The sequence below is a fragment of the Gadus chalcogrammus genome, chromosome 17, assembly GCF_026213295.1.
Source record: "Gadus chalcogrammus isolate NIFS_2021 chromosome 17, NIFS_Gcha_1.0, whole genome shotgun sequence".
NCBI classification, from domain to species: Eukaryota; Metazoa; Chordata; class Actinopteri; order Gadiformes; family Gadidae; genus Gadus; species Gadus chalcogrammus.
Genome location: NC_079428.1, coordinates 13,304,152 through 13,331,957, shown reverse-complemented (window position 1 = coordinate 13,331,957; position 27,806 = coordinate 13,304,152). Strand labels below are relative to the sequence as shown.

At 45.3% G+C, this 27,806-nt stretch overlaps 1 protein-coding gene across 1 annotated transcript; it reads left to right on the top strand.

Annotated features, from left to right (window-relative positions):
* The first annotated feature begins 256 nt into the window (after positions 1-256).
* On the top strand, positions 257-27,191 carry LOC130406817 (arf-GAP with coiled-coil, ANK repeat and PH domain-containing protein 1-like). Its single transcript, XM_056612463.1, has 23 exons — positions 257-1,201; positions 4,223-4,280; positions 5,458-5,577; positions 6,046-6,099; positions 6,385-6,443; positions 7,463-7,646; positions 8,551-8,595; positions 8,804-8,899; positions 9,817-9,891; positions 10,596-10,708; positions 11,088-11,139; positions 11,277-11,374; positions 11,625-11,736; positions 11,958-12,163; positions 12,565-12,634; positions 13,232-13,326; positions 14,989-15,185; positions 15,497-15,550; positions 16,235-16,449; positions 16,715-16,824; positions 17,976-18,086; positions 18,209-18,270; positions 22,667-27,191. Exons 1-23 carry the CDS (start codon positions 1,149-1,151, stop codon positions 22,762-22,764), a joined length of 2,337 nt encoding a protein of 778 aa, XP_056468438.1. The 5' UTR covers positions 257-1,148; the 3' UTR covers positions 22,765-27,191.
* The last annotated feature ends 615 nt before the right edge of the window (positions 27,192-27,806 follow it).

Here is a 27,806-nt window from a genome sequence, read left to right as displayed (position 1 = left end):
GTATACACGCCCAAAACAGTCTCGTTAATAACGTTGACTTTTACAGGATGACCCATTTCGGATCTTCCACCTAAAAACGGACAACATGAACATTAAAACCCCATAAAAGGTGCATGTATTCATGGCTTGTCAAACAAATAGAGCCTATGCAGAGAGGTTACAATAAAGTGCATATAACAGAAACACGGCACAACTGTCTCACTACACACTCTCACTAATGGTCGCGATCACACAACAATGGAACTACACACAATTAACACACAACCAATAAAGACCCCAAACCCGTTGACCCCACTTATCCAAACAACTACCAAAAGGACGACAAAGCCTCTTTGGTCAACATGCAACCTGGCTACCCAGAATCCCCTGTACGACCCCGAAGGAGTCGCCACAATATATTTTGTAATTCAATTTAGCTGCATGAATAAACCGAACCTAGCTGTCGGTACGATGAAAAATCTTAAAATGTATACATAGTCTAATATAGTTCCTATTCCATTCCACAACATGGCTTTGAGTCACGGGCATGTAACCCGGAAATGAGCTGGAGGATGGACGGGTTGAACGAGAGACTACAGAAACGGAGAGAGCGAGAGGAGACGTTACGGCGCGCGGCTTGTCAAGACGGATACTAAAGCACCCCGGGGGGTCTCAGTAGAGATGCGGATTTGTTAACATTCAATGCAGAACAACCATCAATGAAGAAGACCGTTTCATATTTTTCCTGAAACTTATTTTTTTGTTGTTCTTTAACCGTGAGGGGGACGCACGACGATGTACGACCCGGAGGGCGAACTATATTTTGCGCTTCAATAAGTGAAGACCTGCCGCATCCAGACACGACAGGCCAATGTCTTTTTCCGTTTGGGCTAACTTTACCACACATGTTGTGTGCGTCCGCATACTCCTAGCCTCATTTATTTGAAAATAAGGGTGCGGGGAGATCCAAGAATACACTGTGTGCTACTTGCGAAAAATATGAAGTGAAGAGGGCAATATGCAAGTTATTTCACTTTACTCTGGTGTGTGGCGGATTACTTAACTACCGACGAGTCATCTGTGGCCGCTGATCACTGCCCGGGCGGATCTCCCTCCAGGACCCAGAACGACAACATTGAATGTCTTTGTGACATCCGCCACTTGGAAGAATGACAGTCACACTAGACTTTGAAGAGTGCCTCAAAGACTCACCTCGCTTCAGGTAAGACACATCACAGGGATCACGCTTTCATTTTAAAATATAAAATGACCAATACATTGGCTAGCCTACATATACAGCCAAATAATAATAACAATACAAAAAGCTGGAAAACAGTAAAATGCAAGGAAATATTGTTATTGAATAGTGGTTGATTGAGTTAGTGTTGAATTGAGTTAGTGTTATTGTGGTGAATTAGTCCCATTCCACCCTCTTCTGGGAGGGTTCCACTGCTGATCACCTCTGTAAGGTCACAGGTCACATAGTATCTTGCTTGGCAAACTGAAGTGTGAACTGGAGATTTGAATGGACGACTCATTGACTTAATGTCCAACATATTAATAAAGAGCCTGACTTCAACGAGGGCAATCACAAGTGCACAATGCAAAGAAAGTACAATGACTCACTCTCCATACATTGGCCCTCACCGGTCAAGTAGCCGTGGAAACATTTTTCCACGGCTACTTCCGTAGCAAATAGTTGTAGCAAAGGCAACTTTAGGGCAGCAAAAATGAATGGTCTTTCTTTCAGGGCGAATACTCACAGGCCATTAATGTGGGCTATATTGTATTTCTAGGTCTAACTTGGCCTATAAAGGCAAAATTTACTCACAATGTTCTTCCAAAGTTTCTTAAGATGTGGTTATTTTTGGAAAATGTATTCTATATTACTGACCTGCAACTAGTTGGTATGCGTAAAAGCATTTCGCAGACCTGTAGTGGGGCTAGGAAATGCGTGTCATGCATATAAATCAAACCATGTTGTAGGCCTATGGATTCTGAAAAATGTTGTGCAGAATAGACCATATGTATACGAATGTCTGTTGAAGAAAAGTACTTGGATCCAAAGGGAGGTTTCTCCATGTTGGTTTGAAAAGAGGTTTGGCAGAGCTGGGTGTGTCACCACAAGATGTTTTGTTGCATGGGTAAAGGGCTGTATTACTTGGATTACACACTTAGATTGCATGCTACTTTTCTGTCTCAAATCTCTCTCTCTCTCTCTCTCTCTCTCTCTCTCGCTCTCTCTCTGTCTCTGTCAATCCGTGTGGCTTTGCAAGGTTTCGTCAGCGATGGAAAGTTTTGAGTTGTTCCAGAGTGAGTGCAGTGGCGGTGACGTCTGGTTTTAGCCAATGTAGACAGACTGAGAGGAAGAGAGACAGAGAGTGGAATGTGGGGATTAAAAAGCAAGACTGAGGTTATCAATCTTAAATACCGCATGCCTTAGTAACATCCAATGTAACACAAAAGTTCAATAGGTCCGAAAGGTTAACAACAGGCATGCTGGTCGCAGTACACACACAAACTGCATATTACTTATAATACACTAACAAGGCCACTGTGAAACTGCCACCTCCTGTTGCTAGGTAACGGTGATTAGGCTAAGTGGAACAGCGGGGGTTGTGTGTGTGTGTGTGTGTGTGTGTGTGTGTGTGTGTGTGTGTGTGTGTGTGTGTGTGGCGGTAGGGGGGCTATACAGGAATTGAGGTGAGACAGTCACTGACGTATTCAACAAGAGAAACAGGAAGCGCTGTGTGATAGGCTATGTGTGTGTGTGTCTCTGTGTGGAAGTGATACAGAGAAAACATACAACCACAACTAGGGCTGGGCAATCATTTCATTACGATTATTAATCACGATAAAACTCACGTCGATTACGACGGTAAGCATTAGACATAAATGCTTGATATTAAAAAAAGTTCAGATATGGATTTACCTAACAGCCAATCACACAGCACAAATAAACCTCTTCAAACATTTGAGATGGTTGCCTCCCTGCCAAAGGAGTTTGATGTGATAGTCACTCACAGATCTTTTAGTTTTTAACACCTTATTTTATGTAGCATAATATCTGGTTTTACAATGTTTACATTTTGCATTTACGCAAGCACTACGTAGTTCATATTTTATATATTAAAGTTCAGTTCATGTGCCAGGGCCTTTGTTCATCCACTTTTTTACTTTTTATGTATTGGTTGTGCCTCTACAAGATTTAAGATGTTTTCCGAAGCCCTGCCAAAGGAGTTTAATGTGAAAGTCAGAGCTTTCATTTTTATTTACATTATTTTCAATAGGTTACAAGGCAAACTACCTTATATTGTTTTGTTGGGGGCAGATAAAACATGTTTGTGAAGTTAAATGTTTAGATTGAAATGTGATTAAATGTTCCCTTATCACAAATATGGTAATAAACAAAAGTGCATGGTTTAACAACTAACTCTGGTTTCTTCAGGCTTCAGCAGTATCAAATTATATATCGTGATTAATATCGATATCGAAAAAATAATCGTGATAATAATTTTTGCAATATCGCCCAGCACTAACCACCGCACACTCTTAACAAGATGATTCAGAGGCAAGTGAGAAGGAAGTTGTCTTTCTATTGAAGGCCTCCCTAAACTCCTGTCATCCTGAGTCCTCTGCTTTCTTTTTTGCCGTGTGCGTGTGCGTGTGCGTGTCCCCTCTTTGTCTTGTGTTAGCAGTCCTGTCAGGGAGGGTTACGGAGGCTCCCGCCTGAATGGGACCAGGCATCATGTGACCAACACACACACACACACACACACACACACACACACACACACACACACACACACACACACACACACACACACACCCTCCTCCTCCTCCCGTCACTAGCAACAACCCCAACACACAGTCACATAAACAGTTGTCTGTTGTCGGCCCATGTCTTGTTTCTCTCTCCCTCTCTGTGTTTATCTTTTCCTCTTTCCCTTGTTTTTTTAATCCTCTGGATTGCTTGTCTTCTACCTGTCCACCTATCTGTCTTTCTGTCTGCATACACGTACATCTATCTTGGTGTGTATGAGAACTATTTGTTGACTTGTTGAAACCACATTGGAGAGCTGCAGAGGACATGAGATGGGACAAAGTAGCATTAACTGAGATTAATTAAGGCAGTTGACATATCAACACTTTCATGTACTAGAAGTATTTTATAGGAAACCTATTATGGGCCTATGACCATTATTATAAATTCTTATGTTTGCGTGTTATTTGCTGATTCCAGATCTGAGATTGAAGTCGTTCAGGGGGATGTGAGTGAACTGGAGACACGACTAGATAAGGTGAGAATCACACACACACACACACACACACACACACACACACACACACACACACACACACACACACACACACACACACACACACACACACACACACACACACACACACACACACACACACACACACACACACACACACACACACACACACACACACACACACACACACACACACACACACATACACGCGCTGGAGCACAGGTGTTGTTCCAGTGAGCCAGCAGGTGAAGTGAGAGTTGGTGGCTGGAGTTTTTCCCTAACCTGGTCACCAAACAGAACTAACTTCAGCTTCCTCTTCCTCTTTCTATTGTTGGAAAACGGTTTGTCTGAGATTCTCCTGAATGGTGTGTAAGTAACGGATATGGATATATTCAGACATACATCCCTAACATTCTGTGTTCCAAAATCATACTACGGTGCACTAAACTTTGGTATCATTGCAATTCCTATGAACATTTTGCAACACACTGATAACACAAGAAAAGTTTCAGTTATCTTATTAGAAGAAGCGTTTGTACGTTAAACACATCTCCTCAATCAACATTCAAGTCAAATATTGTGTAATCAAGTGCAACGTTATTTATTCTTGTGTAATCAAACATCAATCATCAATTCTTTTTTATACATTGCTTCCTAGATGTAAATAGACCTTTTAATCCTCCTTTCACTATCCAGTTGAAGATTGACCAAGTACCAAAGAACCAAAGACTTAGCCAATCTAAAAGTCTTAGGTTAATCTTTGTAAATCTTTGTTGATCCTCAAGTTTCCATGCCAACTGTAGACTTCTATGTCAACATCAGCATGTTGTCTCTTGGGTTCCCCTACCTAACTGAAACGGACAGAACACTGCAAACCCCCAGTCCTAGAGCTACAGACCCAGACTTCACCCCGTACGATGGAGAAGGAACCCCTTTACCCCCCCATCCCCACTGTCCCCCTTCTTCCAACACACACACACACACACACACACACACACACACACACACACACACACACACACACACACACACACACACACACACACACACACACACACACACACACACACACACACACACACACACACACACACACACACAGTTAAGTGACTTTAACCATGCGTGACATACTGTTAAGTGCATGTGTTGTGTTTGACACTGGTCATGATGCGGTGCTTGTGTTGTTGTTGTGGTGCAGTTGATCAAGCAATGCCACAACATGCTGGAGGCCGGCAGGGTCTACTGCCAGACCAGCAAGAGCTTCGTCAACGGCCTCCAGGAGCTGGGACGCCACTACTCCTCCGACAACCTGATGAAGGTGAGTGCAGGGTCTGGTTACCATAGTGACCCTGTGTGTTAGTGTGTGTGTGTGTGCGTATATAATGCATAACATTCATAGTTCATAACAAAATTCACATTTCTGAACAATTAGTCTGCAACAAATCACCAAATGTCCAGGACAGTCTAGTGTAGTGAAGATGTTCAAGGCCCCGGCCCCGAGGTTCTGAGTTCGATTCCCAATGGCCGCATCCCTCTGCAGGCATCCTTGAGCATAACCCCTTACCCACTCCTTATGAACCTTTTAATAAGTTATATTCACTGTAAATCGTGTGCTACTCTAACCATTATGTCCATTCCCGTTCTGTGTCTTGTTTTAAAAGGACCTGTACAGACCTCTATATGAGACCTCTGCAGATCCCTGATAGTTTACATCAATAAATAGAAAACATAAACGGCTCTGATAAACATTTACCGTTTTGGCTCACCCAGTATCTCTCAATGACAGGAATGCATCGACAAATTCTCCAAAAAGCTCCTAGACATCGTGGAGGCCAAGGGGGTAAGTCTGGCCTTGCCTCTGACTTCTTCTCATTCCAGCCTCCGAGCTGATTAGCCTTGGTTAGCATGTAGCGTGCAAAACGCACATACTGTGCTCCATATCATTGCTTTTTCGTTGCTCTGCAATGACATTAAAGTTTATTGATTGATTGATTGATATTTCTCTCATTCTACCGTTTGACTGAATCTCCTGACTACTAACGTCCACCCTCAGCTTCCTCTGTATGTCTGCTGATCATGGTGGCAGCACGCGTTGCTAAAATGACCCCCCTCTGCTCCCTTCCAGGAAGTGATTAGTGCAACCCAGGAGACGGTCAGGATGAAGCTGCAGAGCTTTGTGAAAGAGTGAGTGTGTCCCCCGCAATGCGGTCTGTTTAGCCTCGAAATGTACATCTGGAGCCCTCGCATGCCTTTTTAATGTGACGTCTCCCAGACGTCACATTTCACTGTAGGATTTCTGTTACGTCTTTCACAGCTCTCCTCCGGTTAAAACACACACACCTTGTGCTATGATTAACCCGCCATGATCTATTATCCCTTCCCCCATAGTCTCACTGACGGCGAGAAGTTATTTGATGACATCATCGAGCGGTCATGAACTGTGTTGATTGTAGCTCTCAGACTTGCGTCAGGGAGACGGCCTGAGCTTCTTGGCAGCCTCCCTGTAGTGTGCTTCCTCCCACTCAACACGAGCAGAGTGTTTCCCACAGAACAGTAGGGTTCTCCACTCCCTCGTCCACGTGAACCAGTGTTGTGGCTATTTTTAAGGCCACCTTCCCGTCGCGTCAAGCCTTTCTTACCGTGCGGCGGGCAGCCCTGGTATTTCCTGCCGCGCCTTGCCCCTTTTGCTTCGGTATCTTTAAAGGAAGGCAGAATGTCAAGTGTGAGTCACAACAACCCTAACCGGTTGCTAAATATATCCGTCAGCCCCTCCCCAGTCGTTTCATTCATTATCAAGGTAGATCAAATCAAATCAGCTTTGTGAAAAAGCTCATCAAGTCGATGATGTGTGGCTGGGCATGCCTTAATTAAATACACGAGATACAGCTTTGTTCTCCCCTACCATCACACCTTCAATCAAATCCAAACAATGTTTTGATTGTTTTTATTGAATAGATCCTTCTAGGTAAGTGGTTCATTCTTTGGTTACTATTGACTGTTCTCAGTGTGATTTCATTTAATTGTGTTTCCATTGGGGTTTTGTAAACCGCTTTACGCATCTTCTTATCCGTCAAGCACTCCGAGTGCAACGTTTTTCTCCTACCCTCTCCACCCGCTGACCCTTAAAGGGACGTGCGCGCAAAGAAAGCGTTAAGAATGCAGCGTTTTCTTCTCCCATCTCCACCCTGCTTGTCCCCTTCAAGGGACGTGCGCAAGTTCAAGGAAGTGCGCAAGGAGTTTGAGCGCAGCAGCGAGAGCCTGGAGGGGGCGCTGTTGAAGAACGCCCAGGTGGCGCGCGGGAAGCCCCACGAGGTGGACGAGGCCAGCAACTCGCTGCTCAGCGCACGCAAGACCTTCCGCTCGGAGGCACTGGACTACGTGCTGGAGGTGAGGAGGAGGGTGGTGACCTGGAAAGCGATGGCGCTTAGTCCCGCGACGGGCCATTTTGATTGGCTAGATGCTAATTAGGGCTGAACGATTTGGGGAAATATACGAATTGCGATTATTTCTACCAATATTGCGATTGTGATATAGTATGCAATTTTTCTTTTTAAGGTTCCTTATGTTCTGTATTATTCGCCATCAAGCAATAAATCATTCTATAGCATGACCAACACAACATTTGAAGCACTCAACATATAAACTGCTCTTTCCTTTAGACCAGGCCTATGTGTTGAGATGAATTGATGAATGAATTGATATTATAACATCTTTACTTACTGAATCTTACTGATCTCAAGTCACTAACTAGTCTAAATAATAAAGTCTAAATCCCTCCCCAATTTTTTTAAAAACTTTTTTTCATTGCATCCTTTGCTATTTGCAAATCGTGTTCTACTACATTGCGATGTCGTTTTAAATTCGATTTACTGTTCAGCCCTAAGGCTAATCATACGCAGCCATGTTTTTTCATGCAGTGCTTCCGCAATATTATTCCCCTGTTATGTATTTTAGACTATATCTTTACGAATACGCTGCATTCTGTCCAGCTGTCCTCTGTTGTGCAAAACTCTCTGTAGTTCTGCTAATTCAGATTCATTGCTTTGATGGTACTCGTCCTCAATTGTAAGACACGTTGGATACAAATGGGGAAAAAGAACAAATAATATAAATCAGGATAACCTAATCCTCGCCCTCGCAAAGGCAGCCTGCCTCATGGTGGTTCAATGTTGTGATTATGGACGTTACCGCCTGTGACTGATGTCAGTCGCGCGGCCATGGCTCACAATTTGTCGCTAAAGGTTGCAGTAGCTATCTCCTTTAACAGCCCCGTGTCTCCTCTGTGTTTCAGATCAACGTCATCGAGGCCAAGAAGAAGACTGACATCCTCATGGTGGTGGGGATCATTTTAAAGCCCAGTCCGAGATATCTGAACTTCTTCCCTCGTTCTCTTGGGTGATAGCGATCCTTGAGCTTCAATACTGAAATGACTCATTTGTCGAATATATTTTGCCCTACATTTATGGTTATATTGAAATTAATACAATGAAAAGAGAGTAATGAGATAATGCACATTTTTATTTAATTATTTTTTCCGCTGTCAGATGTTGTCATTGATCGAGGCTCAGGCGCAGTTTTTCCAATACGGCCACAAGTCTCTATCAGAACTTGAGGACTTTAAACGCTCGCTCGGGGAAGAGGTGAGTGGCCAACGTCTAAAAGTCTTGCAATGACATTATATATAGACATAGATATATATTTAGTTACCATCTATTTGGCGCACACTGGATGTTTTGAAATGTGAGTGGAAGAAAGCATCAGGGAAATGCAAGTGGAAGCGATACAACTCGGATAATTAGAGGCAAACATGTTCATGTGAGGACATTGTGCAAATCTCGCCTTATATTTGTATTGCAACTAGAACTAGAATATAATGTAGGGGGGTTTGTTAAATAGGACGCCACCATCCCTACAGAGCTTTTTGGGTGACAAGTTTGACAGGAAGCAAGTGGGGCCTCTCAGGAAACAGGAAATTGTGTGTGTGCGTGTGTGTGTGTTTGTGTGTGTGTGTGCAAAGCGAAAGTGAGATTCAGTTAGATATGACAAATTAGATTGAAATATCACGTAGCATGGGACGTGATTGGTCAGGTTTTGTTTTGTAAGGTTTGTAATGATGCAAAATTCTGTTTCAAAACACAGGAAACAAATGCAGCTCTCAGTTCTTGAACAGGAAATAAGAGAGAGAGACTCATTTCTGTTTCCTGGGGATAGCTTATCAGGGATTGATAACCTATCAATTTAAACTCCCATTCTCGTCTGTCTCTCTCTCGTTCTGTGTCTCTCCAGCCCCCTGCTCTTTGGCATTGTGATTATGCGAATATTCTGTTTTCCAAAGCAGATAGACAGGAACAGAAATTAGTCGCCAGACAAAAGCACTCTAAAAAACAAAGACACACAGGAAGATATTCTCTAGACATGTATATTTAAATCCATCACATGACAATGAGTTGATCTGTCATTTTAAATAACCAGGTTTAGGCTTCTCCATTTCCTTTCTCTATTCCTTTCTAAGATACTTTCTTTGTATGTATTAATCCCCATGCTTCTTGGCCCGCAGCACACCCAGTTAGTGTTAAACTCTGCCCGGGAGAAGAGAGACATGGAGCAGAGACACGCGGCCATTAAGAAGAAGGTAACGAGAGACGTGCTCTGTGAACCCTCTCCAGATAAGCGATCTAGAACAAGAGCAACCCACGCGCTTCTTAGGACGCATGTTTTGAAAATCTGCACATTGGTTTCATTATCTCCCCGGAACAATGTGGAGGGTGTTTACACAGTGCTATCGCAGTCTAAAAGGCATTCAATGATTTACCTTTTTAGTTTATCCACAGCCTATTGGCCACGTTGAGTGGCACCCCGCACCAGTCCAAAGCCCTCTCATAGGCAATAAAAAAAATCATATATCTATGTGTACATTAGGATATAAATAGCCAAATATGAGGAGAAATCATGGTTGCGACGATCAGAAAAGATCACAGCTATATTTAAAGGTGCAGTGAGTAGACTTAAACGGCCCCTAGTGGAACGGCCTTGGCAGAAACGGAACCAAATATTCCGTAGTATAATTTAATTAGTTTAAAATTAAATGGAAAATAACAATCGTTGAGTGTTAGGGACCGTCCTGATTCAGGACGGCTCGAACTAGAGGGGAAACATGTTTAATTCATATTTGTTTTTAAGCAATAAAAGCGCGTGTATGTTTTGTAACGGAATCCTCATATGGTTCCGTTGGGCCATAGTTGGCCCTCCCACTGTGGGGCAGTCGTGCTTGTTTCTGTGTATAAATATATATATATCTGTATATATATTTATTCATGACGTGTCTTGTGGCCAAAGGACATGTCCTACGATGACTCCATCATGGACTTTAACGCGGAGGCGGCCAACGGCATCGTGATGGAGGGCTACCTCTACAAGAGGGCCAGCAACGCCTTCAAGACCTGGAGCAGGTGCGGACACTGGCCTCCTCAGCGGTTTCTTTCTCTTTATGTGTGCAGGGCTACAAGTTATTGTTCTCCAAACCAATTATTTTTGGTTGGATTTTTTACTTTCTCTTTTTAAATTACTTTCTCTCAGTCCAGAGACTCGCGTGCTCCTTAAAAATACAGTTGTATCTCATTCCATAAGTATGGGCACTGGCATGCCTACAGACCTATAATTAACTTAAGGGTGCTGTCCATACAATTACATTTGAAGGTTTGATTGCTCTTTAATGTTTAGTTTTTCATAGTATCATCACAACCATTGTTTGTGTTCAGGGAATGATTTAATGGTTTTGAAAATGGGTCTTGATTTCTGCATTGGTTTACTTTTTAAACCCAAATCTAGACGCTGGTTTTCAATTCAGAAAAATCAACTGGTGTATCAGAAGAAATTCAAGGTAAGTGTTTAAAAGCTGCTCATGGCTGTTGGATTCCACATTCTGCTGTACACTGCTCAGCAGCCTTGGGTGTGAGTGGTTAATTTTGTGTGTGTGTGTATGTGTGTGTGTGTGTGTGCCTCTCCCTCCTGCTCCAGGACCAGCCCACGGTGGTGGTGGAGGACCTGCGTCTGTGCACGGTGAAGCCCAGCAGTGACGAGAGACGCTTCTGCTTTGAAGTGGTCTCCCCTTCCAAGTGAGTGTGTGTGTAGGGCAGGGTCCATTCCTATCCATCATAGTTGTTTTGACATCCAGGGAACCTTTGAGGTTAAGTCATGTTGTCATCGTGTATTGGCTAATGGCTTGTCAAACCGGTCTTGGGATTCCTGTGTGTGTGTGTGTCTTGGATAACCTTTTGTGCATGCATGCATATGTGGAAGTGAAAATACATCTGTATTGTATTAACTGCTTTTGTGATGTGTTTTGTGTTTTGTGTGTGTGTGCAGGAGCTGTCTGATGCAGGCTGATACAGAGAGACAGCAGCAGGCTTGGATGAGGGCCGTGCAGAACAGCATTGCCTCGGCCTTCCAGGAGCGCCGAGAGGACCCACACAGCCCTGTGAGCACACACACACACACACACACACACACACACACACACACACACACACACACACACACACACACACACACACACACACACACACACCCCCCCCCCCCCCCCCCCCCCCCCCCTCTCATTTGCTTACATTCATTTGTCAGTGCTTTTGTGTTTTATACACATGCGTGTATATATGCGTGTCTTTGTGTTTATCTATGTGTGTGTTTGTGTATTCCAAGAGGGAGCGCTGCAACTCCACCTCATCGGGGGTCGGTGGGGGGCTGCCCGGGGAGCCGGGGGAGGGCCCCGCGCGGCGGGACGCCCTGGACGAGGTGCAGGCCATCGCGGGGAACAAGCAGTGCTGTGACTGCGGGGAGGCGGGCCCCGACTGGGCCTCCATCAACCTGGGCATCACCCTCTGCATCGTCTGCTCCGGCATCCACCGGTACACACACACACACACACGCGTACACACACACACACACACACACGCGTACACACACACACACACACGCATACAAAGGCACACGGCCACGCAAAAACGCATGTATGTATGCACGCACACACACACACACACACTGACCTACATTGTGGAAGACACAGTTACGCGGGCACACACACTCTTGATCGCAGATTGCTATCCACATGCACACAGATACAAACATTGCATTGATTAAGAGAGAGAGAGACACACGCACACGCACACGTAACGGAACACTAAAGAGGACTTTTGACCAAAGAAAACGATCACCCCTAAACACTAACACACCTACCTCTTGCACGCCAAAACAACAAAATAACGAATGTCCATAGCTGAGGTGTAATCTATCTCCGCCGTCCCAACAGGAGCCTGGGCGTTCACTTCTCTAAGGTGCGCTCCCTCACTCTGGACTCCTGGGAGCCTGAACTCATCAAGGTGAGTTCAAAACGCCTCTCTTTATAGCCACACTATCACAGACACCACCGTCCACCACCGACACCAGACTAAACTAGACCTAGAGGACAGACAGTGACCATGGACTATGGGCCCTTGCACATAGAAGTAGTAGTCAGTATTCATAATCTGTGTTATGAGTGACCCCTGGGTTTGTCCTATGACGACACCTCTTGAAGAGGGTCTCTGGCTGGACTCCACAGGAGGGGGGTGTACATGGTGGGGTGGTGCTGGGTGGAGTTCTTCCAGTGGCGTTGGTGGTTTTCATTCGAGGCCGTAGTTCATGTTAGCAGTTATGTTTCTAGCTCTTGTTGTTGAATTGAACTGAACGTCTTGCCGCACTTGTTTTGAGATTTAAGATAATAACCTTCTTGTTCTGATTCCTATGGCAACTCGGCACTCCAGCCGTTGGATTTCATTTAGAAACTGGTTCATGTTATTTTGTAATGACTGATATTGAGTATATTGAGTATATTACCGTAAGTCCGCTTTTTCGGTTCATAGCCGGACCCACCGGATCACGTCGGAAATGTAAACGGCGTATATGTAATGTCCACACGTGTCTGTCTGTCCGTCCAGCTGATGTGTGAGCTGGGGAACGACGCCATCAACCGCATCTACGAGGCGCGCATCCAGGAGATCACCATCAAGAAGCCCCACCCCACCAGCCCCAGGTGCGCACCTCATTTGCATACCGCATCAGCATCCTTCGTCAACACTTTTTGTACAAATGCCACTCAAATGAAGTGAGTCTGTGTGGGTCATTTGGTGCGATTCGTATATATTGTGTAGCTTTTATCACAAAGGTGTCATCGTAAGGGAGGGGGGGGGGGGGGGTCCTGCCTCCAGCCAATCAATGGTGAATCCATTGATTGGAACAAATGTTCAAACAATTGCCTGGCCGGTTGATTTTCCCGCTCCGGCCGGCAAGCAGATCGCATCCTTAAAGTGCATTCTGGACTCATGATATGGGGCGACATCAGGTGTAGCCCATTAATTAATTATGGTGATTGGATTAGCAGTACCCATGATTAACATGTTGAGATACACGTGTGTTCAGCCCTGCTGTAACACCTCTGGGATAGAGGCATACGTGAAAGCAAGGACGTTGTTGTTTCACACAAAGTGAACTTCGATCATCCCTGTACTTATTTATCCTCCTCCTCAGTCAGCAAAAAACGTACTCTCAAAGAAGAAAGACGCTACCCTGGACACTACTGCGTCGTCAACTCTTAATGACATTATTCAGCCTTTTTATTTTATTTTATTATTTTTATTTGGAATGCAGACGTCTCCAAGGGATAGAATAATACGTACACCTTGAGGAGAGACTTAACGAAGGCCTTCTTGCCGTCTGCCTCTGTCGCACGCCCCCTCCCTCCCTCCCTCCCTCCCTCGCTCGGCCGTCTGTCAGTCAAACAGGAAGTGGCGGGTTGGCAGTAATGAGTTGAATGTTGCCGTGGAAACTGAAAAAAACGAGAGAGCACACTTTGGTGAAGTTGCGGTGCAGGTGCACCGGTTTCCGCTGCAGCACGCTGTAGCCTCTCTCCGTCTCGCCGTGTCAGAGAGAGACCTGAGGCCTGCCGTGCGTCTCCTCGCTCCTTCAGACCCAGATCCACTGAACGCTGCTTATTTGGAGGTGCTTAGTAGTCGTTTTCCACTGATACGTTCTCGGGGACTCCATTCAATTTTTCGCTGTCAAAACCCTTTACACTTTCACTAACATTCATCACAATCATTCTTTTCTTTATACGCTTCGAACCCATGTGGTAGTACTTATTTTTAACGGTATCAAATATATATCAAATATAACAGTCAGAGGCTGGTTATCGGACTAATGGTCCGAGAAATGTTGAGAGTTTCACTCCAGGGGAGGGAAACCAAAGTCCAACCTCTATAGTCTGATAAGTTGCTCAAAGGTACAAACTAACATAGATTTTCGCGAGCGGCGGTGGGTTGAACTCTTCAACTCTGGTGGTCTGTCCATTCAGACCAAAGGAAACGCAGAATTAGCATAATGCGTTGCCATAGGTTCAGTATGTTGATGAAGTACACGTCACCGGGCTAGTTTCACGCATCGGTCTCGATTGGGCTCTTCATCTTGGACACGTGACACATAAAACAACCCATAAATACAAACCGACATTACGTTAGAAGAGAAAAGAGTTATTAAAGCGGCCAATAAGGCGAATCCAAACCCCAACAGCAGATGCAGAGTGGACCGTTCACAAACCGTTTGGCGGAGAATATCTGATTTGAAGATAACCTTCTGGGTTGACGGCCCCCTGGTTTGGTTCTCATTTGCTTGTGCGTGTGCGTGTGCGTGCGTCATCCAGGGGGGACAAGGAGACGTGGATCCGCTCCAAGTACGTGGAGAAGAAGTTCATCCAGAAGCTCCCGGAGGCGGGGGGCGGCGGCCTCCCCCTGCTGCGGCGCGCTAGCGGCCGCCGCACCCGGGCCTGCACCCACGACCGCTCCCTGAGGCCCCCGCTCAAACCCAAGCCCGGGCGCGCCACACTGCCACGGCTCTCAGGTTAGGACCCCCCCCCCCACCGCTTTAATAACCCAGCAGGCTAGAGGGGGAGGGGTGTGTGTGTGTGTGTGTGTGTGTGTGTGTGTGTGTGTGTGTGTGTGTGTGTGTCGTGTGTCGTGTGTGTGTATTTGAAGTCAGCAGGTAAAACCAGTTACCACGTTTTGAAGTTGCCGAAGGCCTCCCATGTGACTCTGTCTCCCTCTCCCCCCCTCCCCCTTTCCTCTCCCTCCCGCTCTCCTTCCTTTCTCCCTCTCTTTCTCTCTTCCTCTCTCTCTCTCTTCCTGTGTGTGTGCTTCATTCCTACTTCTTAGGGCCAAGCAACAATGACCTTGCCCCCAAAAAGAATAATACAGGCTTTCACAAAGGTGAGACAACACACACACACACACACACACACACACACACACACACACACACACACACACACACACACACACACACACACACACACACACACACACACACACACACACACACACACACACACACACACACACACATATACACACACACACACACATATATACACACACACACAAACACACACACACTCTAAACGTGTGTGTGTCTTTGCATGAACATACGGGGCCAAGCGAGCTTCCTCTCTCTGCAGTCTTATCTGTGGATCCCCTTAGTCACAGTGGTTTGTTATCAAGGGTGTGCCGTGTTATGTGACAAATGCAATCGAGACACATTAACATTTAACTTTGTATGGCATCGGGAGGTTAATCTAAGAACTACACAAACGCACAAAAGTGGTATTAAAGTGATCATAAAAAAGACAACGGGTATTTCATCAAATATATAAACAATGAGGTGCAACAGATGATCTGCACTACTACAACCTCCTCTTCCTCTTCTACCTCCACCACCTCCTCCTTTCTCCTCCTCCTCCTCCTCTTGCTCCTGCTCCTCCTTCTGCTGCACCACCTTCTCTTCCTCCTTGTTCTCCACCACCATCCCTTCCTCCTTCTCTTGCTCCTGCTCTTCTTCCTCCACCGCCTCCTCCTTCCTCCTTGTTCTCCTCCTCTTTCCTCCTCCTCCATCAGCTGAGGAAGGCCAGCAGCAGCAGCAGGATGAGGAGGAGGAGGAGGAGGAGGAGGAGGAGGACCTCAGCACCCTGCACCCCGGGGCTCTGCTGTACCGCTCGGCGGGCCGGCCCAACTTCCTGGTGATGGCGGACGCCCTGGCCCACGGAGCCGACGTCAACTGGCTGAACGCCGCCAAAGACTCCCGCAGCCCCCTGCTGCAGGCCGTGACCGCGGTGAGGGGTGTGTGTGTGTGTGTGTGTGTGTGTGTGTGTGTGTTGGGGGGTTAGTTGATGAGTGTGAGTGAACAAGAGTATTTGGGCGGGAATACGAGTGTGTGTTTGTTTATATGAATGAGTGAATATGAGTTTGTGTGTGTTAATATGAATGAGAGTGAGTGTGAGTGTGTGTGTATGTGTGTGTGATACGAGAGTGTGTGAGTGTGAGGTGTGTATGAATAAACCTCCACTGGCCCCGTGCTCACCGGCCCCGTCTCCCCAGAACTCCCTGGCGGCGTGTGAGTTCCTGCTGCAGAACGGAGCGAGCGTCAACCAGGCCGACGCCCACGGCAGAGGACCCCTGCACCACGCCACCGTGCTGGGCCACACCGGGTAACACACACACACACACACACACACACACACACACACACACACACACACACACACACACACACACAGAGATAGCTTTTCTTATTGTGATATACAGTACTTTTTACAGAGACATGCATGTGTAGCTGTGATGTGACGTACCAGACGTATTCTACGGATAGAAATACACATTAAAGCAAATACACTTTCATATATTGATACCCATGAAGACAAACACGTGTAAGCACTCGACAGACTGGCTTTCCAAGCTCAAGGTGAGCCCACATTTAAACCCCCCGTAAGTCAGCAAGAATTTACCTCCCGGCTAGAACCGCCGTTTGAGATAAGATTGCTAAGTATTGCAGTAGAATACACAATGGATTTGATTTATTTATTTATTTTAATTATATATATGACAATGTTTAATGTTACGGTAATTATTTAGGGTTTCATTGCTCCGTAGTTCTTGGGAGCATACACGTTTATTGTAAGTTTAGAAACTGCAGGGAAAAGCCATTTACGTTCTTCCCACAGGATTGAAGACGGCCCAGACAGTAGAATTAGATGCCATAGGCTAAATCGACAAACTGTTTTGTAAACGACGACAACACACTTAATAATCAAAGCTGAAAACACAAAGTGAAACCACACCCTAATCATCTAGCTAGGATAAAAATCAACTTCTCAAAAAATGAAGAAGATAATGAAGAACAGAGCTTTGTAAACAGTTAAAGTGGCAATCTCTAAGATCTCGGTTTCGTTCTTTTTTGTGACACCTATGGGAAGAAAACAGTCCATTGCTACATACACACACACAAGTGAGGGCGGAACAGCCACTGCTAACTGATGGAAAACACGTCACTAGATCCTTGTGATTTGCATGCATGGCAGGAATTTCACCCCCAACACCAAGTTCATTACATTCATAATGCTGCCAATGCAAGTGCAATTTGGCTAATAGATACTGACTCAGCTGACAGTGATTTACATGAACCTCTTGGGCGATCTTCGAGATTGCCTTGTCAACGTAGATATTTCTTTCCGGTGGACGGTTAGCGTTCATATTTCCAACCTCAATTCAAGATCTTTTAAGGTCCTTTTCTTTTTTGTACACCCACACAAACCCAAAGGGCGACCTTTGACCTTTGACCCCTTGCGTGTCCCCCCGGCAGGCTGGTGTGTCTGTTCCTGAAGAGGGGCGCCGACTACAATGCCAAGGACAAGTACCAGAAGGACCCCATCGGCATCGCCGTGGAGAACGCCAACGCCGACATCGTCACCCTGTGAGTCCTGAGGGAACCCCTTTTATAAACGCGGGGGACCCATTGGAAGGACAAATGACGCAGAGTAACGGCATTGATGTGTGAGGCTGTAACCGAGTCCTGTACCTCTCCCCCCCCCGCAGGCTGCGCATCGCCAAGATGAACAAGGAGATGCGGGAGACGGAGGGAGGGTTCGGCCAATCAGGTCACTCCAGGGAGCCGGGCTGGGGGGGCTCTGGGGGGGGGGGGGCGGGACACGTGGCGGGGACAACCAGGCGGAACCTGCAGGCCCTGAAGAACCATATCAGCGGGTGGGCTCTGGGGGGCGCCGACTGATGGGGGGGCCACTATAGGACTGTTTTTGAATCCCGCGCACGGTCTCCCAAACGGCCTTCGCGACGGCCGCCACACTTTAAAGTTCTCAGAAGGGAAAGGGTGCAATGTTGTTGTTGCACGGTTGTCTGTCGTGAGTGAGGGACGAGTGTCGTTTGCGCAAGTGTGTCGCGTTACAAACTGAAAGTGCTGTGAATGTGAGCGAGAGCTACTACAGAGCTGGTCTTTAGCGTCGAAGACGTTAGGGTGCATCCAGATCCAGATCGAATGAATGTACGATTATGTTGTGTTTGGGGTGTTTTTTATGTTACTTTTTCCATGCAACATTTGCCAGGGAATCGGCAGGGCTTTCTCCTGAGCTATGAGCACTCAAACAAAGTTTTGTAGAAGCCATGAAAGAGATGGAGGGAGAGAGATAAAGGGTACATTGTATAATATACAAGGCGCAATATTTAATGTTTGCACAGAAAGAACAAGCAGAATAGACTTTTCAGATAAGAGTAGAGTTTATTTTTGTTCAGTGGGTTTTGAATGGCTTTTTAAAGGTGCTTTTACATTTTATTCCTCTTCTTAATGCCTGGTGATCTTTAGCACAAGGTCTCAGTCCGTCCTTCGTGATGATGATGATGATGATGATGATGATGACCATGATGGTGTCCATGACTGGGATGACAAAAGCAGTCGTATTTGTCTTTAAAACGCTATTCTGTGAATAGCAGATTGGGTTGTTAGTAGTTGATCCATTGGACCTATTACCAATCAATCAGTTTGTATTTGTTTACCATGCTGAGCACTGCCTCTTTGATTCTGTTGTTTTGAAGTTTTTTAACAAAGCGAAGGGCTTCCGTTTTAGTTTGGTATTGAACAGAGTTGTATCATATGAACTTCTCCTTGCCTTGCTATACATCCATTCTTCCATTGTGGCCCTGTATTAATTGTTTTTGTTTGTTTTTTGTGCGTGTGTGTGCATGTACGCATGTGTGATGCATAAACAGCAGTGCAGAGCTGAAGAAGGTGCCTGACTCGGACAAAGTATTTCTGTCGTTGGGTAAACAACGACAATGTGTTCGCTTTTGTCTGGTCTCAGAAGAACACATGTTCCCTACTGCTGGTCAGTGGACCATGTTGCTGTGCTTTTTAATGGTGTGTGTGTGTGTGTGTGTGTGTGTGTGTGTGTGTGTGTGTGTGTGTGTGTGTGTGTGTGTGTGTGTGTGTGTGTGTGTGTGTGTGTGTGTGTGTGTGTGTGTGTGTGTGTGTGTGTGTGTGTGTGTGTGTGTGTGTGTGTGTGTGTGTGTGTCTCCTTGCACCCGTTGTGCCTTTGTCCCACTGTCCGCTGAGATGTCCGACTGGTCTCAAGCGCTTGTGCATTGCGCCCCCTGCTGTACCCAAAGAGGTAATGTTGCATGTGCATGTCAACGTTGTGTGCATGCGTTACATTTGTGTGCGTCTTTGTTTGGTTGTGTCGATTGTTTATTTCCTTTTTGCTTTGCCGCTAAAGTGCTGCAGACCTTTAGTCAAGTCAGCAATACGGGCTCGTCTCCTGATGGCCATCTTGGTGCCATCTTGGTTCTGAACGCTAGCTGAACCAAGATGGCACCAAGGCGGATGTATTCCCAGAAAGGGACACGTGAAACTGTGGCCCTTCAGGGAACAGCTGTGCTTTTAGTTGCGGGAGAAGGAGTTCATGTGTTGTTATTAATGGACGAACAAAACGAGCAAAAATCGGTGTTATCAGAACCATGGACGAAGTCTCTCATCCGTCTCACCTCGGTTCTTTTGCTTGAGTTTGTGCGTATTCACGAGCGTTCCTTTCCCTTCCCGTCGCCCACGCAGTGCAGATGTTTTCTTGGCCCCGGTCCGATCCATTCGTCCCAACTCTTGCGTTTTGCACATGGCGTTCCCGTGGCACCGAGATCAGGAATGCGTAGCCTCCCCATCAGGATCCCATATGGACGCGCTCGCACCGCTTGTGATTCCGATTCACATTCCGCGACGAGGCGGTTGCTGTTCAATATAATTGGATTCGGCCACTTAAGAGGCAGCACTGTGACCATGGTGTGACCCGGGCTTGACCTCGGGGTGTTTTCTTAAGGGTGACATATTATACCACCAGGTGTGAGTGTGATTAGCCGTTACAAGCCGTTTCGAAAGTCTGCCTCTTCTGACAACATAGGTGGTCGTTACCACCTAGATCAGACATGGGGATCCGTGATCCTGCTATTAAAATCAATCCAACCGATTTCGCTGGGTTTGACTCCCTGAAGTCGAGACTGATCTGCGACATGGAGGAGACCCTGTGAGGACCCTGCCGGACTCCGGTGCCGGAGCTGAAGTCCGGCAGAAGCTCAGCTCCGGGGGCCGGCGGGTATAGATGAGAGTATTTTATAGAACACGCCCAAAAGCTATGTCCGCCTCCGGATGATATGAATCCTAAACGACCGCGTCGGTTTCTCTGACATATCTGGTAGCCTACTTCCACAACAAGTAAAGAGTGCGGTTGAGAATAAATTGGCAGAAGAGAAACATGGCGGTCACAAGCTTCTATCAAATTCAGGCGACCACGAATAACAGATTTGCTTTCAATTCCAGCGATTGTGGACACAACTTATGATTGAACGCACACTGCGGCCGCCTACATAGCTTTACCCAATCAAAATTAAGCGCAGAATATTTAAAATGGACAAAAAGAGCATTTCTGGAAATATTTCTAACATTATGATAGGCCTACTTAATTGAAACAAAATGTATCTCACACAATTTTGTATGACATTACATTATGGGCCATTTTTCGTTCCCTGAATTTCAAGTTGATGCCGGGCACTTCTGATAGGGGGGGGGGGCAGCTGTCAATCATTGTGGCAATGGCTCACTGCATAAAAAAAATTGTCAAAATGAGTGCAGCAAAAAAGAGAAGTTGACTTCCATGTTGCTCATCTCTCAAGCTAACATAAGTGTGATGAAGTTGAAAAAATTACAAAAAAAGAATAATCACAACTGAAATCAGCTGGATAGGCATGTAATTTTCATTCAGTGATGAAGGTCTCCCTATAGCCTCAAAAAGATTGCCTTAAGTCTGTTTGTTAATGTATCCTGCAGACATACATTTGCAGTTTTGTTAATAGTTATCTATCTTGAAGAGCTACAGCTGGTATGAATGACAGTTGAATAATATGCAGGGTCGTGTAGCAGCCTAAATGAATCCTTGAAAGCAAATCCAGTTATTGTAACCTTATTATGCCGCTTTTCCACCGCACATGTAGCTCGACTCGACACGACACGACTCGACACGACTCGACACGGTAGCAGCGCGGGTCCTTTTCCACCGCAAATAGTACCTCCGGGACGTGGGCGGGGTCGTCTGCGCGAAAGGGCCGTGATGTATTTTTGTACGCGACGCAAACAACACCGACGTAACCCACACATGGACAGAACCCACATAACAACAATGGAGAACATCGATGCGATGGTATTCGTGTTCGTATTATTAGCTGGCATGTTGAAGAAGTGGAATATGTTGGCTGCGGCGCTGCTATGGCTGTTACCAGCATGATTGCCATGTCGCTCTCGTGACTTCGTCACACTCTCTGGCCAATCAGTGGCCGGCCGTCTGCCGACGTCACCTTTTAGCATCGGCTCAGCCGCTTGGTACCTAGAGCGAGGCGGTACTAGAAAAAGCAGCCACTTGAGGTACTAGATCGCGGTGGAAACGCAAAAAAGGCGAGCTGAGTCGAGTCGAGTCGTGTCGAGCTGGTACCATGCAGTGGAAAAGCGGCATTAGAGTAGCCAAGGTCAGATAGGCCTATCAAAAAATAAATGTCAGGCCTTGAAATAGACTGGCAAAGTCGAGGCAACTGTAAAGTAGCCTGATACATAATTTGCATTGAATTAATTTGTACCATTTAATCGTGTCACCATGTTTAATTGCAATCGTCTAAAGTGTGGCCCTCCGTTGACCTTGCCAAAGTAACTGTGGCCCTTGGACTAAAACTGTTGCCCATCCCTGACCTAGAAGCATGGCGGATAGATGAGCAACGCTTGCTACAGTGCACTGGGTAGGCTGGTAGACTGATCTTTCCAGCTCACATCCAGGTGGACACGCCCACTTGTTATGTCAGAAGAGGCATATTTTCCAAAACGGCTTGTAACGGCTAATCTCACTTCAAACTCACACCTGGTGGGATAATATGTCACCTTTAATGTTGAGATATGAGCGCTCACTCCCACCCTCCCCTCCTCATCCTCTCCTCTCCCTCTCCTGTGGTCCACAGGGGACGCGACGTACCAAGACATCTTCCGGGACTTCTCGCACATGGCGTCGAACAACCCAGAGAAGCTGAAGCGACGCAGCGCCGATCCAAAGTCCTAGAGCGAACACACACACACACACACACACACACACACACACACACACACACACACGTTGAGTCATAGGTCAGCTGCTGTGTTGACTCCATGGGAGAATGAAGAGAGGTCCCAGCACAGTGGACTCTTTTGTGTTTACTGGTCAAACAAGAGGACTAATGTTTGATCAGTTCACACCAAAAAGGAAAAAGGATGGTGGGCTTCCAGGGAAATGGCTTCTGAGGGAAAAGCAGCATTTGATATGTATGACAGGTCTGGGATGACTTGCCATAGCTACGGCCTGGATACACCAGCCAAAACAACTCCTTCTAACAATGTGTTTTTGGTATTGATTTATTTTATGCCGTCTTTTTTTTTTTTTTTTACTGTCGCCTACAAATAAAATGCAATGCATGATCCTTTTAGTCCGTTTCGAGGTTGCTTGCTTCCGGTGGTTCATGGTTCATGTCAGCGGTTGGATTTGATTACGCCGCCAGATGACTGCCTAACTGCACACGAGCGGCCTCTTGTGGCCAGAGTAGCGCCCCGCATATGGGACGCTTTTTGGTAGGTGACGTTGTAAGAGCAACAAAAAATCTGCTCTTAGATCTATATATCTTCAAGCCAGGTAATAGTGCGAGCTTTTTCAATTTTGGTTAACTAATACAGACAACAAAGATGGAGCTAAAATTTATGGTTGAGACTGTTGAGTCAATATGTTAAAGAGAAAATAATGCCTTTCTTTTATTTTAGTTAAAGTTAAAGTTGAAATATGTATTTGGGGACGCTCATGTCTTTATCAAAAGAAGATGAGGAAAATAAATAAAAGTCTTGGTTTGATAACGTCTTGTAGCAGCGTGGGTCCATGGGTGTTGTTGTCTTCACAACTATTGATCTGAGACGACTCCGCAGCCAACATGTTCACCGACGATGTAACGTATGTCATTTGGTGAAAAACGAGTTTGATCCTTTGTGGTATGGTCGTCTCGGGCTAGGGATGACTCGGTTTTGCATTTGAGCTTATTTCTAAACTGTTCGGACAGACTCTGCGTTGTGTATTTTCAGTCGTAGTAGTAATTCTTGAAGTCGAAATCAAAGCAGCTTGACAGGTTGGATCAGAGGGTTGAATAGATGGTTTATTCCAGGATGTAATGCAGCGAGATACAGATTTAGGTTGAATAATCTATAGTGGACCCGGTGGTCGAAACCGCCTACTTGCTTACTACCTACTAAATATTTGGCTTACTTCTCGAATCCTTAAATAATGATTGAGTAATCCATTTGAGTAATCGACGTTCAGAAGACCGTCCTTACTTAACCACCTCAGATGACGTGAATCAAATGACGGGTCAATAACCTACCGGCCGGGCGCCGTTAAAGGCACCCATGCCCCTTTCACACCGCCGCAAAATCGGGGCCGGTGTAAGTACCATATTGGCTCGGCTACCAGATCGGCTCGGGGTCCGTCGTCTGCTGATTACGTCACACAATACGCTATCTACAGCAATAAGGTCTTTTATGGCTTAAATTAAAGAGCCTGTAATGATCTTTCATTTTGAACATAGACCATTCCCAACCTATCTGTATGGATAGTTTTCTTCTAAAAACAAAACATCCCTCGGAATCATCTTGGCTGTTAAGATAAGCCGTCCGTGTTGCCAGATTGGGCACATTTTCAGCCTGATTTGGCTACTTTGAATCACGTTAGGCTGGAAAAACGGGATATATGCCCAATCTGGCAACACAAACCGAAACTAGACAGACCTACTCGCGCTCACACATGTGCTCGCTGTGGTTGCTATGACGACAGCCAGAGCAACAGCACAAAACAGCCAATCACAACTGTCCCTTAGCAGCCAATCACAATGTAGCCTACGCCCATTCAAGCGTACAGCCAATGATATTGTGTAACGTAATCAGCAGACGACGGACCCCGAGCCGATCTGGTAGCCGAGCCAATATGGAACTTACACCGGTTCCGGGCCAGTTCGGAGCTAGGGCCAGGGCTTTGGTTTCACACCGCCAAAGAACCGGCTCCGGCCCCTAAAAATCGGTTCAACTCTGGCCCCACTTTAGAGCTGGGCTAGAACGAGAACCGCTTTTACGCAGGGGGCAGGGGGCGGAGTTATCCGTACCTTCATAAACACGAAGACCGGCATTTTTTAAAACACCGAAGTAAACAATGGACGTGAATCCGTGTATGGTTCTTTTTTGTTTTTTCTGATTTTGTTTTAAATCGGAATATTCAAAGAACGAACCATACACGGATTGAATCGAAGACGAAATTGTTGTTGTTGTGTTTGAAACTGGCGCGAGGGTTCTTCTGCGCGCCTAACCTGACGCTTGATCATTGTGTGGTGGTTCAACCTTCAACGCGTCAACGCACCAACGCAGCTAGATGAGTCCATGTCCATGCAAGTGAACGGAGCGTTCCCTCTTCGTCATAACTATCAAACCAAACATCCTTCACATTCACCGAGCGAACATTATGAAAGTAAAATGCACATTTCTCGCTAAAAATGTTTCCTTAAACGCCTTTAATGGCCTAACTATGTTACTATTTCCACCCTGAATAAAGAAAGATGTCGGACGTATGCTTCTGTCCAAGCTCACTAGCGGAGACGTTTGCAGTGACGTCATGACGTTGCTCACGCCGGCTCCGTGGCTGGCTCTCGCCGGTGTGAAACCAACCGGTTCTTAACTGGGGTAAGGCTGGAACCAGTTTGGAACTGGCCCTAGCACCAGCCCGGAACTGGCTCTCGGTTCTTTTTGGTGTGATAGCGGCACCAGTGCAACTTTCGAGGCTTAAAAATAAACATTCAATTTCTTGTCTTTTTTACACTTAGTAAGTTTCAATAACTCCATACCATTACATACCGGCATTTAAGCAGCAAAGATGAGACGTCGGTTGTGTGGTGAGAACTGATACAAAATCGATAACAACAACAATGCCGCCATTTTCTTTATTTTTTGTAACCTACAATAAATAAAGCAGGCTTCCAGTCAATGGAAAAATGGCTTCTCCCCACCGGCGATTGTTGTTGTTTATGATTTTCTATCAGTTCTCACCACACAACGACGTCTCATCTTTGCTCCTTGAATGTCGATATGTAATGGTATGGAGTTATTGAAACTTACTACGTGTAAAAAAGACTAGAAATTGAATGTTTATTTTTCATTGAATGTTTACATAAAGTTGCACTGGGTGCTTTAATAAATATTATAAATAAATATATACGTCACATTTAACATCACAGTACACCTTCAACCTAAGGATTTGCGGTGATATGTTAAAACAATTATTAAAAGCACTGCTGCTGCGGCTCCCCGTTTAGCGCCATTGCTTCCACTGTTCTTTTGAATAGACGCAGTGCATTCTGGGGCAGTTGAGTACGTCTAGTAAGCTAGCGATGCCAGAGCCCGTCTCATATTAGACATGATACTACTCGCTTACCTAAACTCGCTTACTAAGTTCTCGCTTACTCAATTTGACGTCATAGTTAGTACGAGTAGTAAGCAAGTACGCGGTTTCGAACACACCCGATGACTTGTTCTTTGGCTGTCGAACCCTCTTCTCCGGTAAATAATAACGGCTAAAAATAAATTAAATCATCTTAATTTCACTGAGATGACAGGAGATCGTTACCATTTTCGAGACTCTTTGAAATATTACTTGTATTTTTGCTTTAATTGCTGATAAGATAAGATCATAGTTCAGGATAGGACGTTAAACAGGTCATAATTCCATCTTTACTATCTATTTTATATTGCCGGGAAACGTATCAATCATAATACTGAGCCGATCTGAACACATCATATTTGACACTGTTTGCGACTTTTTTTTTTAAGCTAACTAGCTCTATCTCCTGCGGATTTTAACATGGATTTAAAAACTGGATTACTATTTTTAACTGACGGGACTTTCTACACCGTCCGGTTGTGTGATTGCTACCGCTGCTTTGAACTCTGAGCCCGTCTGCACACCGTCTTCAGCAGCAGCAGCAGCTGTTGACAGTTTTCGGTTGGACTAGAGCCGAAGAGATACGGAGTTGAAGGAATAAATTACTAGGAAGCACTCGAGCTAGCACTCTAGTCTCATCTCCATAGGACGCGACTAGGACGCGTCCTAGCAAGGCTGCAGCCTTCACTTTGGGAAACAGCCCGCATTTGAAGGACCCTTGGAATTGGGATAGTGCCCTATATAGTGGACCACTGAGAATTCGAACACCCTACAAAATGGCGTGCACCCTATTTAGTGCACTACATCCATGATAGGGAACGATTTCGAACACAGCTATGTAATGCCCAACTTTTATTTTTTATTTTCCGATTTCCGGTGTGCTGGTAGATGTTTCTGTGCGTGGACGTCTGCAGCGGAAGTTCGTGTGGGTGGATGTCTGCAGCCAGACTCTCTTTTTAAGGACTGCATGTCAACGTACTTCCGAGCCAGGCTGTGAGAACAACATCAGTTCAATTGAAATTATGTGTGTGTGTGTGTGTGTGTGTGTGTGTGTGTGTGTGTGTGTGTGCGTGTGTGTGGGCGAGGGCAGTAGAATATCAATGACATACTGTATTGTCAAGTATTCTTATATTATATTTATCTAATATATTATTCTCATATAGGCCTATTCAAGGTCTTGATCTCGATAGAAAATGTTTCTAAAAATATAATTTTTTGAAAAATGATCTGACAACGCCTACAATTTAATGATAAACATAGTTCTAAGTATTAATAAAGTCCCAGTTCACTGTAAAATGTTTTTGTCAAAATGATCAGTAGGCTACAGGAAATCATTTGTTTATTGATTTAAAATATGCAAGTCATTTATATGACTGTGAAATCAATACATCCTTCATTTATTATTTTCCAGTGAATAAATCATGACAATAAAAAAATCTATGAAGCCAGTTTTATGCAAAATTAAATAAACTGTAAAACCCACAACCCTCATGATGTTAGGTCTAAAATGAATCCAAATAACTTTATTTTCTATACACAACTACATATATTGTGCTTTGTTACCGTTACTGACTGGAGATCAGTAAGATTTATATTTATTTATATTT